We start from the raw sequence: 16,707 nt of genomic DNA, 5'->3' as shown, positions 1-16,707 counted from the left end.
CCGCAGCTTGTTCATGGTAGGAAGCCTTGAGCGTACCTACCGAACCACGAACACGTACATGTCTGGAGGTGTCATGTTCAGTGACAAGGGTATTTCGCAATAGAGCCACAGGTCAGCGCGTGCTCAACTTTATCTGTGCGAGCCGAAAGAACCGCAGAGACGGTGGTCCGCTCGGACGGATCCCTCGTGGCGGTCAAGCATCGGAACGGACCGTGCCGCCCAGAAAGGTTAAAAGGAAGAAAATGACTGCAGTGACCACTCGGTTGCCCCCAAAGAGCCCGACTGGCAAAGCTATATTTGTTCATGGGACCGGGGTATGCAGCCAATTCAAGCTTGTATATAGCTTGTTGCTGCAACGAACCCGATGCTGATTCCAAAACCAGAAACCCCACGTGGCCAGTGATCCAGTCCTACCTTCTACGCACACTTGACTTTATCGACGACCCGAAACTCTTTCGGAAAGAGCACCTAGCGCATTGAAAAGGACCAGCAGGAAGATTTCAGCAGGAGCGATTGTGGACCATCCTGTCTTTGACTTTTCAAGTCCAACTCAACCATCTGTAAATTCTCCTCTGCAAAACATCAACTCTCATCATGGACACTTACAATTACCTCAGTCATAGACTTGAAGTCCTCGCTATTCGTACACGGCATTTGTCTCGTCTCTGTCCTCTGCAACCCACCAACCCCGACGACGAATCACCCCCGACGATGGCGGCAGCCACAGCAGCAGCAATGGTTCCGGACACCTTCAACCTTTCCGTCCTCGTATTCAAAGGCGACCCCATCGACTGGCAGCGCTACCGCCACACAGCACTCTGTTTCCGCCCAGCCTCATCCTCTCCCTCTCCGCCTCCCACACCATCACCACGGCGGCGGCGCCGCAATTCCTCTAGCGGCAACGAGACATCAGCACAAGCTCCTCCCGCGCCCCTCATCATCCATGTGATTGGGGCTTCTCAAGAGTACGAGCAACAGGCAATTGAATACGAACCTCGGCGCGACCCAAACCGCACTTTGGTGCGAGACATTACCGTAGGAAAGCTGCGCAAAGCAGTGACGAAGCAAGAGGTGATCAGCATGATGGAGACAGTCTCAGTCGACAACGACGATTCCGAATTCAACTGCCAAACGTGGATCGAGAAAGCCTTGAAGGTGCTAAGCGACAACGGATGGGTAACAAAGGAGGAGTACAATGATGGGGTGGATGGCATGGTCGAGACTATTATCGAAGCAGAGGAAGAGCCAGAGGCTTAAGCGCTCTATCATTATGGGACCAAATTGGATTTGGGCACGCACCGTGGAAGCGTATCGTCGAGGGGGTTTTAGAATTCTCACTTCAACTTTCATAGGGGGTACTAGGGGGACTGGGGCTTAAAATTCTTCTTTCAGTAGGACAGTCACATTTTGTGATCTGTCAAGTTCCATAGCATATACCCCAAAGATAGATGGTTACAGCAATCGAGTGCTTGATTTGTGAGCTTCAGCATCAAGAAATTAGCCTGCACAATTGGTGCGCTGTTTCTCTGATCATCTAATTGGGCGCATCGACTTACCGCTATCAAACGTACAACTTCAGATAGGTGGTGTGTTGAGGGGACAGGTTGAGCTTTGAAAGTGCAGGGATCAAGCTTTTCCAGAACTGCGTCATTCTTTCCCGATTGATCCAAATCTAACCGAAACAGGCATCGCACCGATTCGCAACACCAGGGTGTCTGTTTGACGGATCCCAACCGCGGACCACCGGGCGCCCGCTGTAATTGGACTCAACGGTCTTCTCATGCCCCGAAACTCTGTACTCAGTCGATATGTCAACTTTTTAAGTCCAGTTGTAACATCATCCGTCCGGAGGAAACATGCCGAAAGACACACATACCATTCACTTGGACTTGTTCGGCTTGGACGACGCAAGTTTCAAGACAACCTGCTGCACAAATTCTTCGTGAACAACACGGAAATCTTGTTCCCAATGTATTCATCACAACAAACAGCGAAGAGGTGGAGAGGACAGCGTTTGTGGACACACAACTACTCTGTTTCAGGTATACATGAGTATCAACTCCACGGCGGACTAGCGGAAGCTAGACAGGGCAGGTCAGGGGCACACGTGCGCCGAGGTCTTTTCGAGAACATCGAGAAGTGACGTTCGCACGGGATAGATGAAGAAGGCATCGACGAGCCCAATCAGACAAGTTGAAAGCGTTTCACCATAGCGGAGCGCTCAATTTGAATCTGAACACCTTGAAAGCTTGGCTTGAAGACTAGTACTTGATAGAGAAGTTTGGCACATGCTTACTTGCTCAATCGACGCCGTCTACGACCTTTTTACTCTCCCCAGTTGACTCACCGTTTGCGTTCGAATATCTCGCTCCACACTTCCAATGGCCGACACATCGTCTCAGACCATTCTGGTGACAGGAGCATCCGGATTTGTTGGTGCTCATGTCATCAACAACCTTTTTAGCAAAGGATACAATGCCCGGGCAGTTGTGCGATCAGAAGACTCCGCTGAGCGCGTCAGAAAGGCTCACTCCGACCACTCGTCCAAACTGAGCACCGTCGTTGTTCCACACATCACCGTAGCCGGAGCCTTCGACGACGCTGTCAAGGACATCCATGGCATCATTCACGTGGCCAATCCGGTGATGCGCCTGTCACCCAGCATTTCAAACAACTTGGACGAGCAACTGGATCCCGCTTTCAAAGGTGCAACCTCGATCCTGGAGTCAGCACACAAGCACAATAAAGAGATCAAGCGCATCGTCTGCACTTCCTGCATCCAAGCCACGATTCCCTTTGCAGGGACCGTGCCTGGCGGCAAGATCTTCACCGAAGAGGACTGGAGCAAAGCCGATTGGGACGAGGCGGCTGAAAGCACAGATGCGCTGAAAGGCTTCATCGCTGCCAAAGAAATCGCGGAGCGCGCCGCACACGACTTTGTCGAGAAGAACAACACAAGCTTCCACGTGACGACGCTGGTGCCGTCAGCACTCCTGGGGCCCGTCACCAACAACATCGAGAACATGGACCACTTGTCGCCATCCGTCCAGGGAATCTGGTATTTGATCAAGAATGTCATGCGCAGCACAGGACAAGTCGGCGTGCCGTACTTCACCGATGTGAGAGACCTCGCCGAAGCGCATGTCAAGGCGTTGGAAGCTGGCAACGAGGGAGGGAACAAGCGATATTTGGTGGTCAACGGGCCGGCGACTGGTGATCGCACCGCTTACATGATCATCAAAAACTTTCCGCAATTGAAAAACAAGCGGTTGGAGAATACGGCGGCGAGACCTGCGGGGGAGCTCTGGAAGTACGACAGCTCGAAGGCAAAGAAAGAGCTGGGTGTTCCGACTAAGACCTTGAAGGCGAGTGTTGTCGACATGGTGTCGAGCTTGTTAAAGATGGAGAAAGAGTCTCAAGACGGAGCTTGAGCTGTTTGGAACTAGTAGTGCAATTGATTAATGATCCTTTGTCTTGTACCTTTGTAACAATCCTGTAAGCTAGGAGTTTGGAGCCCGGCCTCCTAAATGGATCGATAGAAAGTCTACTGGAATACCTGGCACATTTATTCGTTGATTGATCCTTCTGGACTCTTTTATGTTCCAACGTCGGTTGGTGACGAAGAATGCTGCCTTCTACAAATGATTGGTGTAATTTTGGTCAGATGCCTTCACTGGATCGGATCATGGGTCGCATAGGGCTGTTTGACCTTATCTTTCCTCTATTTTTTTGGTTCCTCGGACGCAAGTTGCCCGCTTCTATCATCTAGGGAAATCATCGTCTTTTTAGCACGTCAAACATAACGTCAAACAAACCATGGCCACCTGGCCTACTCCCAGAGGAACATGGCAGCCCTGGCCCACTTGCTGTTTCTCGTCTTTGGTGGCTTCTCTTCCGCCAACACACGCTCCAATCCTGTGACAAGGTCCACCTCATGCGGTTTGCGCGCCCACTCATCGCCCCTGCGCTTGATGCGGTGACCGAAGTAGATGGCCAGAAAAATGGGGATGCCGATGTACGAAGTCAGGAAGGCGCTGGCGGACCAGTTCGCTGGCCAGAATACGGTGAAGCCGTTGATGAGCAAGAGGAACGAGAAGCAAACAATCAAGATGTAAGAACCGTATGGCTGGATCTTGGTGCGGTACGGAAGTTGGTCGGTAACGTTCTGTGCCATGCAGGCCTTGCGGAAGCGGAGGTAGATGATGCCACAGCAAATCCATGAGATGTAGGATGAAGTGTTGGTGATGTTGACAAACTAGCGCAAAGTCAGTAAAATTCCTGATTGTTCAAATATGAACAGTGCTTACCCAGTTGAAGACAACCGACGCAGAATTGCCCACGTTGAGGTACGCCAAAAAGCAAAAGCAGCTGGTGGCCGCAACAGACATGTAAGGGATGCCGGTCTTGGTGCACTTGCTGAAGATTTTTGGTGCCGATCCTTGCAGGGAAAGCGCATACAGAGAACGGCTCGAGAGATAGAAGAAACCGTTGGCGGAAGACCACGCGGAGATGAGAATGCCAGCATTCACAATCGAGTCGAGCACCTTGATTCCATTGCGCTTCATTCCAATGACGAATGGCGAACTTCCAGCTCCTTCTCCGCCGTAGGTGAGTGCTGGGTCATCGCTGGGGACAATGATTCCAATGGCGAGGACGCATCCGACGTAGAAGAAAATCAGGCGGTAGATGTAGCGACGGGCTGCGATTGGGAGATTACGACGAGGACTCTCCATCTCGCCACCAGTGACCACGAGGAGCTCTGGGGCGAAGGCGAAGCTATCAACCAGTCAGTATTGGAAGTATCGTGAAGGCTTGATGTTGATTTTGGGGAGTGGTCCGTGTGGCGTATACGAAGTGGGTCAACTCACGGAAACGAGGACATGACGAAAGTCGAAAGGAGAGCGATAAATCGCCCGAGGTTTCCTCCCGCCATGTACGTGTTTGCCGCACCCGGATCTTGCCAGTACCGGAATCCGAGACGGTCGTGCGAAGGACCACCGCCGAAGAAGAGGATTATGGAAACCATGAGCAGTCCAAGCATCATGATTACCTTGGTGGCCGCGAACCAGAACTCCGTTTCGCCATAAAACCGCACGGGTAAACAGTTGAGGCCGACGACGACGATCATCATGACCGTGATCCAAACGCCGATGTTCACCGGCGAATTCCAATAGTCGATCACAAGTCCAGCGGCCGTGAGCTCGTAAGGCACCAGGATTCCGAGAGAGTAGAAGTACAGGTAGCCAAGAGCGAAGCCGAGGGATTTCGAGACATAGCGATATGCGAAGAGGTTCATGGAAGATCCGGGGGTCGGTAGGTAGGCCGCAACCTCGATGATAGCCGTAATGACGCAGTAAACGAGGAACGAGAGGAAAATGTAGCTGCCCAAGATGAAGGCTGGTCCACCTCTGGCGAGCGTCTGTCCGGATCCTACAAAGAGACCTGTTCCAATGGTGCCTCCGAGCGCCTATCGGTTTGTAAGCTTCGACACGGGCAAAGCAATTACAGTATTCGTACGATCATTTGAGCATGTCTCGATTTGAGGCCCTGGGATATGTCAGCCATTGACTTGGCGGAGTTCATAGTTTACAAGAAAAGCAAATGAGATGGACTTGCTCATTCCCAGCAAATCTGGATATCACGAAGACTTGGACAGGAAGGAAAAGAAAATTGGAAACGTACACGCTGAGTTGCCTGCTCCTCTCCCTCAAAGACCTCCCCGGCAAGGACATCAGTCCCTGATGGTTTGGTGTGCGATCCATCGTAGGAAGGCAAATCGTTGCTACCAGCCTTTTCGATGCTTGCCATCTTGCACTGACTGCGCAAGGAGTGCGATTGTGGAAGTGGTTGCTTCTGGCAGACCAGAACGAGGGAATCAACGATGTTTAAAAGCTCACCCCTTCTTCAGGTGTCGCCATTTACTGCGCCAAATTTTTTTGGGGAGGGATTGAGAGCGATAAGATACGCGTCTCCCTGTCTGGACGGGGCACGGGCATAATGGCGATTAAGTAGCGACGAAGCAAGCGGAGTGCGTGGTTAGCGGCAGCTTTGGGGGCGGTAAGGCTGGCCTAATCAGCTTGGCTGGCAAATATCCGCTGACACTAGGTTGGATTTTCAAGAGCGTTGTGTCATGCAACTAGAGCTGTGCTTGGCGGCTGGCGTTGAGGGTGTATGCTGTAGGAAGGAGATACGACAGGTGTGGGGTAGGTGTCCGAGCAGAGATAAGCCGCGGCCACCACCACACGCTTCTGGGGATGTTCCTCCGCTCACCATCAGCCGCCCTCCGCAATCCGCAGCCTTGTGTATTGTTCGAGGTCCATGTAGCAGCGGTTAATGGCGGTTGTACCGATCCATGCACCTGAATTTACAGGGCTGACAGTGAGTTTTGTGCACCGATGGCGGAGGCAAGGTCCTCCTAGCAGCCACAGGAGGCTCTTCGACGCTTATCCGTGCCAACACATGCTCTTATCGAATCAGGCCAAGACGACGCGAGGTATACAAGGTCCAAGTTACGGCCTTTGTTAGGCTTGGTAGCGCCGTTTATTCTGCTCTGCATCGCCACGCCGCGAAAGGATCCAACGAATTTTCGTCAATGATTCGGAAATCCGGTAATCCTTCCTCTTTGACGACCTGCTTGACAAGCGAGGCAAATTGGAAACGTACTCAGGCTTTTCCCTTCGTCCTTGGGTGTCATTGTCATGGTGAGACGCGATTGGCCAGGTGCTTCCTTTCCTATCTTCTCTCACGTGATGACCAACGTAGCCAACCAACCAGAGATCGGTAGCGGCATCCGAGTCAGGAATTGTGCGCTACCAGGCTGCTTCCAGTCTTGAAAAGTCCCTCTTCATAAATTGTTGAGCTGAGCGTGACGCAGGAGCATGCTGTCGATTCAGTCATTGCCTGACAGTTCCAAGCTCTTGCCTTTCTACTGGTAAACCTCCGTGGTTGCCAGAACATCTTCATCACTCCTTCCTCTTCCGTGGACGGGCTGTTTCCAACTTGCATGGATTCAAGCCGCACTGCCAGGGTGCAAGCCTGTCCGGACGGTTGCAATTGACCACTAGCCTCAATATTCTTGCACTGACACCATGGGTTGAGCTCAGTAAACGTTGCACTCGGGTTGCTTTTGACAGCCTTGTTGTAAGGCAGTATACGAGTCGAAAGTCAAAATCTTCCTCTGACAACCTATGAGCTTTCCAGGAGACCTGCAACGTGACATTCGTGGCCCGTAGTCCTTGCAGTCCGATATTTTCAAACTCACGCTTGCCGACTTTTGGAAAGCTGAACCAAAGCATCAGTCGCATAGTTGCGGGTCGATAGATTTGGTCTCCGCGGACAGTTCCAATGAGACTCTACCGAGAAAAACACCTAGAATCATCAGGGAGCTAGGCGGACAGAGCGAAGTGTAGGCGAGCGGCGGAAGCCGTCTCGTCGTTTGATGAGGGCCCGAGATGCGGCCATGTCCCTCAGCGCCATCAGCGCCGTCGGTGTTGTTTGACTGCAGTCAAGAAAGGCAAAGGGTTTCCGGGAATCGCGGAGAAAGGCCCACAAGCCGAAGGTTGCGGCCCGCGTGAGATGACGGTTGAGGCTGAGCTTTCGCCAATAATGACCTTTTGGCGTTGACGAGTGGTAGGCGAGACAGCTTGCGTGACGTACTTCCGCGTTCACGGTGTGAGAAAATCGAGTGCGCTCGACATGGATCCTAACGAGATTCTCGTTGTCGCCTCAGGCACCTAGCGTTCCACGCGCCAAGAAACGGAGCCTCACGTGTAGAATGGCCCGAGCTTCGCCCAGCTCTTCGTCCGTGTCACTTGACCGCCTGCCTTACTCCAGCATCTGCCAAACAACCTGGAAGACATCTACAACTTTGCGCGCCTTACACAGCCTCCATCATGGCGTCGCAACTGTTGCCTCTGGGTAAGTTTGATGACACGCTCGACGCTGAGCGGCGCTGATCAGGTCGCAGAATTGATTGACAAGTGCGTCGGTTCGAAGATTTGGGTCGTGATGAAGGGCGACAAGGGTGAATTCTGCCAGACTCATGGGTTCCGCTCATCGACTGACCGCTTTCCAGAATTCAGCGGGACTTTGCTCGGCTTCGATGACTATGTTAGTAAGTGGCTGCCGCACCCAAGAGGAAACACCGGGACTTGAGCTCACATGACCTCCAGACATGGTCCTCGAGGATGTGACGGAATTGTAAGCTGCTGCGCCTTTACGTTTACGAATCAAGGAGCCTAATAGCCGCTGCAGTGACTACTCCGGCAACCAGACCAAGCTGTCGAAGATCTTACTCAACGGAAACAACATTTGCATGGTAAATTCCCCAGCTGACCTCGACTTTGCCGCCAGGGTGCTGATACTTTGGCAGCTCATTCCTGGTGGAGAGGGCCCTTCTGGAGCTTGAGTGGTTGAGACCGGGCAGTCTCTCTTCGAAAAATAAAAAAAGGTTCCCATTCCATTGGAACCCGCCATGCCGAGAGTGATGAGAGCAGCAGCAGGCCATCACCTTGGCAATGGATCAGCACATTGGCCAAAGTTGCCAATGGCCAGCCGTTTTTGAGAGGAAGCCTGATCCGAATGCCTCAATATGAGGCAGCCTACATGCCGTCTGGATGGCCGCCGCATGCAGCGCCAGCACCGAGTGGGAACTCTCTCGAAATAATAGGAAAATTCCGGTACATCAAAAGTGCTCCTCAAGCGTGAATGTCAAGCCAATGTGTTTGGATTACCAAAGGGGCCACCGACCAAAATCATGAGTTTCAAATATTGACGCGTGTATTGGGCTTCGATTCTCCCCCGAAGACGGTCACTCAACTCTAAAAGTAGGCCAACATGGATCCACGCTTCATTAGACCAGCAAACAAATAAGTCTCAAAAATGCGCGGAGAGTTGATGCCCTAGTATTAATTGAATGTCATGCAGACAGTGGCCATACGCTGAGTTCCAAACAGCTGCTCGAAGTACAAGGCGTTTGACGTTGGATGTTGAGGGTGCAAGTGCCAGTCCATCACCTACCTTCTGACGTCTCGATGCTGTTTTTGGCCGAAATGTTTGTCAGTTGACTGTCAGGTCGGATAGACCCAGCTAAAAACAGCAAGCGACGTTTGGTGTTGTGTCTTCGAGCGTCTCAGATACTTTTTTGGCTCGGTTGAATGTACCAGTCTTTAGTTCGGCTAGGTGTCAAGCTGGCTGAAGCTGGCCAACTAAAGACACGAGAAGTTCAACGTGAGATTACATTTTGAGGCCAAACAAGTGTCATGCAATGCGTTTGGACATTACAAGTTCGTTCCGGTCCAACTTGGTTGTTGAAGCAGAGATTTGCGCCTTGCGGCTGTCAGATAGTCCAAACATTTGTAAGGGGCAAGTAGACCCGTCAAATTAATCAACAGAAACTCCACTGGAGGACTGTAGAGTTCAATTAAAGTTCAAACCCAGCCAACGACAGCGGAGGAACTTGCCTGCAGATAAATCTGAGCAACCATTGAGCACACGCAAGGAGACTCAGCATCCGACTGCGAAAGCATGTCACACTTTGCATCTACCACTTCAATAATTGATGCCGTCGTCCAATCCTCGCGAGAAGCATGCTCACTTCATTCTTCGCGAACGATGAAGGTCTACCAAGAGTCCTCCACCGTTCCGCTGAGGAAGCCGCCTTACCCCACTTCCATCAAGACGTTCGACGTTGAAGAGAGCCATTGCCCTTTTAAGTCGGCAAGGCCGAAAAGGGTAACTGGACCTCCATTGCTTATCGTCGGACGTCTGAGTCTGGTTTTTCGCTCGGGTTTCTGCTGAGGTTTTGGCTCAGGTTTCTCTTCAGGTTTTGGCTCAGGTTTCAGCAGAGCTTCCATCAACACCCAGACGTTTGACGTTGGATCAAGCCCACCATTACCCTTTAGGTTCGCAACGCCAAAAAGGGTAATCGGGCTTCGCCCTGCCGTTCATCGTTAAAAGTCTAGGGGGAGTTTTCACTCAGGTTTTGGTTGAGGTTTTAATAGAGGTTTTGATTGAGGTTTTGATTGAGGTTTTGATTGAGGTTTTGATTGAGGTTTTGATTGAGGTTTTGATTGAGGTTTTGATTGAGGTTTTCGCTGGGGTTTTGAAGATGCAGACGTTCGATGTTGCAGCTTCCGCGATTGCCCCTTTCAGCCACTTCCCCTGGTGGGAGCAGTGATATGCATTAAGCAAAACATGGGAACTGGCGTCACTCTGGCGGCCAGCATGGCCATCATTTTTGAAGACACCGAGTGTGAAGACCCAAGTTGTAATTCTAGCTGCTTGGATCCGCATGTCAACACTCTTCTCCATGTCTGCCCAGCACACTGATTTGTCAAAACCATCCCTCCTCTGTCCACGCACTGCGGCTTCGAGCTTCGCTCGATCCTCCTCATGAAGGGTGGAATCCTTTGCTGCGCCGCCATTGCAGAATCAACGTGCATTTGTTAAAGACTGACAAACAAGCGCACCTGTCAATTCTTTGCTCAGGCATGCAGCAGCATGACAAGATCCCTCCAAGACAGAGGTCAATGCACGGGGACTCAAAAGTGTTTGATGTGTTGACGTGCGGTCAGCCCGTACGATGCAGCGGTCCGTGAGGAATAAGGCTGGTAGTACACGAGATGATGCATCATCTTTGTGCCGACGTCCGGTTGGCAGGACTTGCTCAGGGTCGCGATCGCGTATAGCTGCACGGATAGATGAGCGTGAGCAAGATATCTTTTCCCATTCCCAGAGCAGGAGCGCGGAGCGTCTTCTTTTCATCGCCCTGCCAAAAGGCAAACGCTTCAGTGGTCTGATCAATGAGATTAGTTTGTTCCCTCAGCAATGGCATACCCATGGTACGTTGACCGACTCCACAAAGACGACAAAGACATGCTCGGCTGGATAGAGCAAGCAATGGCACAATGCCAGCCACGCCCTTGCTAACGTCGCAACGAAGGTGATGGAAGCGGCGCGCACTTTCGACTATGCAAGCCAATCCGAGTGTCGCTGGCTGGTTCGTCTTGCTGGCCTGTACTCGTCGTGACACAGGTGCGAGTCTGGTGCTGGACAGAAGGGCCTCGAAGCAGAGGTGGAAGGACGAGATTTGGATCAGGGATGAAAAGTAAGCTTATGGGGCGAGTTTGTATTCATATGGGCTTGGCGCATGGGATGCGCGTGGAAGCGGTCGCGATCTATGACATCATAATCGTGTGGTGGACGACTCCAAAGAGAAACACGGGAGCGGCCTTGTCCGCCAATTTCTTGGAGTCGGTAGTTGACGACTGCCGTGCCGACAGGCAACGTGCGTTCAAGTTGCCATGCCTGGGGCAATATATCGGCCAACCCAATCTGCTGTGTCCAAAGTCATTCCAAATAGTTTTGGGTGTGCTCTGCAGGTTGTGGCTGCCATCGACTTCGCCCCATGCATGCAGATTTCCGCATGGCATTTTGCAGATCACATCCCAATGCTGAACCTGATGCGCCTGTAAAAGAAAAGAGTCCCTCGTGTTCGTATACCATGGTCCGAGATGCAGAAAAAGAGACAGCAGCGGCTCTTTGTCCAAGCAAAGGGATGGAGAAGTCACAAAGACCGGACTTGGCATGTCCGGTTGCACCAAAAGACGGCCTGATTGTCAGCAGAGCGTGCTAGTTAGTGTGAGAGTGCGACATTTAGCTCCTAGCGTCCGGTGGATGGAGCGGTGTGGCATGTTTGTTTCCTTGGAGGTCTAAGAGCTTGGACAAGCGAGAGCCCTATGCTGTCAAACGCGACGTGAGAGGACGGGCCGCAAACCACGAGGATCTCCAAGTGGGTCTGGCAGATTGAGCGAAGATGGGTTTTTACCAGAGTGCGATGGGCTCGTTAAAGTCGATCGGAGTGCATGCCGCGCAGGAGTGGCGCGTTTCACGAGGGGGTCGTGCAGTCGACAGCAGCATCTGGCCTGGCTGTGCCACGAGTGATTGTGCGCGGCATGCAGTAATAGCAGGCTGAATTCTGAGCCGGCAGGACGACGTTTGGTTTGACGCGCACAGTCCATCTGTTCTCTTGAATAATGGATCGCCAATCAAAATTGGAGACGGGCCAGAATTGGAGCAGATGAGCAGTTGCTGTTGGCTGGAATGGAAATTGGTCAACCTTGTTTGTGGGAAAATCTTGGACAGTCTGGCCAGAGTCGACGTGGTTGAGAGTCAGAGACGGACGCGAACTACCTATTTTTGGCATGGCAGTAAAGCATCTGGCCAGAACCGGGAGTGGAGGAGGTCAAGTGCGGCGGGCAGGCGAAGTCAAGTGCTTGAGAGCAACGAATGGAGAGTTCCGAGAGCAAGGGAAACAACAAAGGACGCGTTGGGCTTCGACGGGACGAGGACAGACATGGAGTAAGCAGCGGAGGGAGCTCCTGGACGGGAAACGATGACGAGGTGGAGATGGACCATGGAAAAGGGGAGATCCCGTTCGGCTCCGCAGCGTTGGGATGGCGAATGGTGCGACAACCAAAGCTAGCCAGCACAGAGACTCGGCTGACCGGCAATGACGCAGCAGAGAGGGATACCTGGGCGGGAGGAAACAAAGTTTTGTACAGTAGTGTGGTGGTGTGCGAGAAGTACAGTAGGGAGAGCAGCAGATGATCTGTTGCCATGTGCTCTTAGAGCAACGGCCCCTTGGTCTGGATTGGCTTTTGGAAGCGGGATTCCAGAATTCATCTAGAGTTAACGGCCGGCCTGCCCAGACGGTTGACGATTTGCTGCTTCCCATGGCTTCCGTATGCGGATGTGGCCATCCCTGCGCTTGCATTGGGCGATCTGGCGGGCGGCGTTGGGGGCCTTCTGGGCTCTGAGCTTGAGGGTGCCTAGGCCCTGCACTGCACCTCTTCAAGAGTTGCTATACAGTAGACTACATGTATCAAGCAGCAAGTCATTCATGCTCCTCTCAAACATCTTCACGTCACGTCACCGCTGTTCCCGTGCCGTGCTCATTGTTGTTCGGGTGGTGCGTCAGCAACAAGTGGCTTGTCAACCAACGGTCTGGACCGATACGCCGCACTTTGCAGTCCGGGAATCGCAGTCTTGCACGAGTCCCGCACTTGCGAGCAGCCCGGCCAAGCCTTTGTCGATCTGCAGGTCGAGACCGCTGGCCAAGCCCTAGCCTCCTGCTCTTGCTCCAACCTCTTACTCGTCTTCAAAGCCCAGCAATACCTGAGGTGTACCTACCTACCCTACATTCCTTTTCCAACCCCCCTTGCGCCTTGCCCTCTCCGCCCCCGCTGCTGCTCCTCCAGTCCGTCCTCCTCTCCGTCTCTCTGTCTCTCTTCTCTTCCTCTTCCCTCTCAGACGTTGTTGCTTCTTCCGCCGCTGACTCCGCTGCTCCCGAGTCCGACGCTGAGTCCATCACATCACACGTCTGACGTCCAGTCCCGTCGCGCCGCACCGCCGCACGTGCCAACCATCACCATCTATAGGTTGCTCTCCACTGTGCCCACCATCGAGGGCCGCATGTCCCGACTCCTTCGCCTTTCTTGGTCCATCTTTGCTCGCCGTCATTCACCTTGGCTTCCTGTCTCGCCTGCCCCGGCACCTTTGCATCATCTTGTCCGCCTGAATTCTGTTCGAGGATGAGCGATGCTGTCCCGGCGGCGCCCGACGAGCCCAAGGGTCTCATCGACCGCGACTCGCTGTGCTTCGCTTGTCCTCAGCCGGGCGTAGTCCTGCATTCTGGCCAACCGGGTTTCCGCCAAGGCTTGTCCCAACTCTTCGACCCCGCCGAGAGCAACGCTACCGAGCAAATGGTAAAGCTGAAGGCGCGCTTGCGTCAAATCAAGAGCGAGGAATTTTTCTGCGAACTGGCCGAAGGCTTGGCCACCATCGTCGGCGCCCAGTACGCTTTCATTTCCAAACGGATCGTGGTCGATGATCAAAATGTTCCCGTCGAAATGCCCCCCATCGGCGAACCAGGTTCATGTCTGATGGCTGTTGGATTTTACGTCAACGACGGCAAAGACATCAAGCAGAGCATCAAAAACTTCAAGTATCACGCCTGGTCTTGTCCTTGCGCGTATATGAAACATGACAAGACCTTTGTCATTCCAGGCAGGCTGAATGAGTTTCTTCAAAATAATGCTAATGATCTCCCGGTCCCTGTCGAGGCGTACCTGGGAGTTCCGTTGTGGGCAGAAGGAAAGTGCTTTGCCCATTTTGGGGTCATGTGGTCTCCGGAAGGCGCAGCCAAGAGAAATTTGTCCTGGGGATATCTCGAAATGTTGTTCCATTCTCTCGAGGACATGATTTTAGATCGTATTCTAGAAGGTGTCAAGATGGCTGGAGAGATTCCATCGCCGTCGCGACAATCCCCAGACAGACCCACCAAGGTCGTTCCCCACGAAGCCGTCACCGTGGCACAATCCTTGAAGCCGTATGCCCGAAGTCTCTCACACGAGTTACGAACGCCCATGCAAGGTGTCGTCGGTATGCTCGACGTCATGTACGCCACTGTCCAAGAGGCCGTCGAAGGCCACGGCGATGGAGCTCTCCGCGAAGTTTTTCAAAGTCTCAAAGAAAACATCGAAATGGTTCAAGGTATGTCATTCGCCTCCTTGGCAGGGTCCACAAGGCTAACGTTCCCAAGACAGTTCGAGACGAGCAGTCGAGGCCGCCGATAACGTGGTCCATGCTTACGACATGAACATGGGCGTACCTGAATCACCAACATCATCACCCAGCGACGAAGAAGACATTCAAGACGAAGATAAAAAGCCGGACATCGTCGTTGCGGGAAACCAAATGACACTTGGACTTCAAAGACACAAGCGGAGAAGAGAAAGCAATCCCTGGGAGGCTGGAAGCAGCCCAAAGCAGCAAGTGACGGACGAAGTCTGGAAGTCGCAGCGAAGTTTGGACGACGCGTCAACAAGTCGTGGCAGAAGGCGGAAAAGACACAGCGACTTGGCCTCGATTGCGAGTTCCGCCAGCGCATCAAAAGAAAGGAAGACGACTCCACCAATGCCAAACTTTGCCTCGGAAAGTACAGTCGCCCCGGGTCTACGGCATACTGGTGTACGCGACGTTATCCAGTACGTCATCAACGACGCACTCAAACTGGGAGGAAGGCCAGAGTCAGCGGTTGCCAGGCAGACAGATGGCGGGGAGATTATCGAAGTACACATGAACAGTCCCAGCGGGTCACCAAGGATTAAGACGATAGAATGGTCTGTAGACCATGATATCCCTCAGACAATTCTCAGTGAGTACTGTTGTCAAAATCTTCGCTGGCATTGCTAACAAAAAGCAGTCGACGAGAGAGACTTGGCCAAGATGATTTCATGTGTCTTTTTGAACGCTCTCAAATTCACGGACGAAGGACGGATCCGCCTCAAGGCCAGGCTCAACACGACCCCAAGACACAAGTACATTGTGCTCAGAGTGGAAGATCAAGGGACCGGCATTCCTGCGGATTTCCTGGCGCACTTGTTCAAGCCATTTTCGCGAGAAGATGATTCTTTAACACGTCGGAGTGAGGGCCTGGGACTCGGTCTCCTAGTAGCAAGAGGGTTGGCCCGGAAACTTGGTGGCGACATTCATTGCGTAAGGTCGGATACCAGTGGACCAAATAGAGGATCCGAATTTGAAATGCGAATTCCGATCACGCCTGGTGATCCTGTTAGCCGTTCTGCCACCCCCTTGTCGTCAAGATCTCCATCTCTACGACCTCGGAAGCCCCGACAGGACGGCGAAGCCGGCCAAGTGGACAAGTCAAGAGCACCCAGTCCCATGGTGCCATCGGGTAAGGCACGCTTCACGGCAGACTCTCCGCAGGACCGTTTGGAGTCAGTGTCGCCAAAAAGTGACCCAGTGAGAGATCCTCCTCCACCGAGACCAAAGCCCAGGAGCAGAAGGACTTCACTCAAAACCATTACCTTTGACCGAGAACTGGCGAAGCGGCATCCGCTCAACATCCTTGTCGCCGATGACAACATGATCAACCGCAAGCTTCTCGTCAACATGCTGCAGAAACTGGGGTACAGAAATATCCGCCAGGCCTACAACGGGGTCGACGTCTTGCGGCAGATGGCCGTAGCACGCGAACAACAAGAGCAAGTGGACGTAATATTGATGGATTTGTGGATGCCATTGATGGACGGTGCGCAGGCTGCACGACATATTTTGGCAACACAAGAGCTGGGGATCAAGAGCCCGACGATCCTAGCCGTGACGGCAGACGTGACGGAGCGGGCCATGAAGGAGGCTGCAGAATCCGGCATGAAGGGGCTGATGACGAAGCCATTCAAGCTGCAAGACCTAGAAAAGCTCATAGTGGAGTACTGCACTCAGGCAGAGCACGAATCCACGCTCGGCGACGACGAAGACGAGGCCATTGTTGCGGTTTGAAGTGGACCGCGCCAGGCACCGCCGGCAAGCGTTGGCGACTTGCAGACTTCAGGCACGCAAAAGATGTGCACGTCAGGGCGAGACCCTGGGCCCGACCACTGGAGCCGGTGGGGTACAGGGCCGCAGGGCACAAGATCTACCGGGCAATCTACATAATACTTTTCCTCTTCTTGTGTACAAAGTGGATAGCATAGCGGCTGGATCGGCATCCTGTTTATTCTCTTATTTTCTTGGAGAAAGGTTTGCGGCAGACTGGCGTTCAAAGGACAAAGATTTGGGACGAAATGAATTCGAGAGGTCGGATGCGAATGTATCGGCATGTACGCATGAGACGGATTGGGCATG

The 16,707-nt window shown here is 52.8% G+C and overlaps 5 protein-coding genes across 5 annotated transcripts; 4 read left to right on the top strand and 1 right to left on the bottom strand.

The window, feature by feature from the left end:
- Positions 1-473: 473 nt before the first annotated feature.
- Positions 474-1,483, top strand: BKA78DRAFT_76981 (uncharacterized protein). Its single transcript, XM_066893731.1, has 2 exons — positions 474-560; positions 618-1,483. Exon 2 carries the CDS (start codon positions 712-714, stop codon positions 1,255-1,257), a length of 546 nt encoding a protein of 181 aa, XP_066747787.1. The 5' UTR covers positions 474-560; positions 618-711; the 3' UTR covers positions 1,258-1,483.
- An 898-nt stretch (positions 1,484-2,381) lies between these two features.
- On the top strand, positions 2,382-3,431 carry BKA78DRAFT_349879 (uncharacterized protein; the record flags this gene model as incomplete). The annotated part of the gene is made up of 1 exon (XM_066890878.1): positions 2,382-3,431. One exon carries the CDS (start codon positions 2,382-2,384, stop codon positions 3,429-3,431), a length of 1,050 nt encoding a protein of 349 aa, XP_066747786.1.
- Positions 3,432-3,829: 398 nt separating this feature from the next.
- On the bottom strand, positions 3,830-5,565 carry BKA78DRAFT_245629 (histidine permease; the record flags this gene model as incomplete). Its single annotated transcript, XM_066884141.1, has 4 exons — positions 3,830-4,255; positions 4,308-4,776; positions 4,869-5,467; positions 5,518-5,565. The coding sequence occupies 4 exons, from the start codon at positions 5,563-5,565 to the stop codon at positions 3,830-3,832; spliced, it is 1,542 nt and encodes a 513-aa protein (XP_066747785.1).
- Positions 5,566-7,892: 2,327 nt separating this feature from the next.
- Positions 7,893-8,407, top strand: BKA78DRAFT_349877 (uncharacterized protein; the record flags this gene model as incomplete). The annotated part of the gene is made up of 6 exons (XM_066890877.1): positions 7,893-7,917; positions 7,967-8,023; positions 8,075-8,113; positions 8,172-8,199; positions 8,254-8,317; positions 8,372-8,407. 6 exons carry the CDS (start codon positions 7,893-7,895, stop codon positions 8,405-8,407), a joined length of 249 nt encoding a protein of 82 aa, XP_066747784.1.
- Positions 8,408-13,592: 5,185 nt separating this feature from the next.
- Positions 13,593-16,362, top strand: BKA78DRAFT_246937 (uncharacterized protein; the record flags this gene model as incomplete). Its single annotated transcript, XM_066884262.1, has 3 exons — positions 13,593-14,553; positions 14,603-15,217; positions 15,266-16,362. The coding sequence occupies 3 exons, from the start codon at positions 13,593-13,595 to the stop codon at positions 16,360-16,362; spliced, it is 2,673 nt and encodes an 890-aa protein (XP_066747783.1).
- Positions 16,363-16,707: the final 345 nt, after the last annotated feature.

The sequence above is a fragment of the Phyllosticta capitalensis genome, assembly GCF_038381095.1.
Source record: "Phyllosticta capitalensis strain CBS 128856 chromosome Unknown BKA78scaffold_2, whole genome shotgun sequence".
NCBI classification, from domain to species: Eukaryota; Fungi; Ascomycota; class Dothideomycetes; order Botryosphaeriales; family Phyllostictaceae; genus Phyllosticta; species Phyllosticta capitalensis.
Note: the sequence above shows the minus strand (reverse complement) of the source record. Positions and strands in the feature narration are given on the sequence as shown.

What these genes read in the sequence shown, in the direction of transcription:
- BKA78DRAFT_76981 (XM_066893731.1), top strand. Translation starts at nt 712, where the DNA reads ATGGCGGCAGCCACAGCAGCAGCAATGGTTCCGGACACCTTCAACCTT.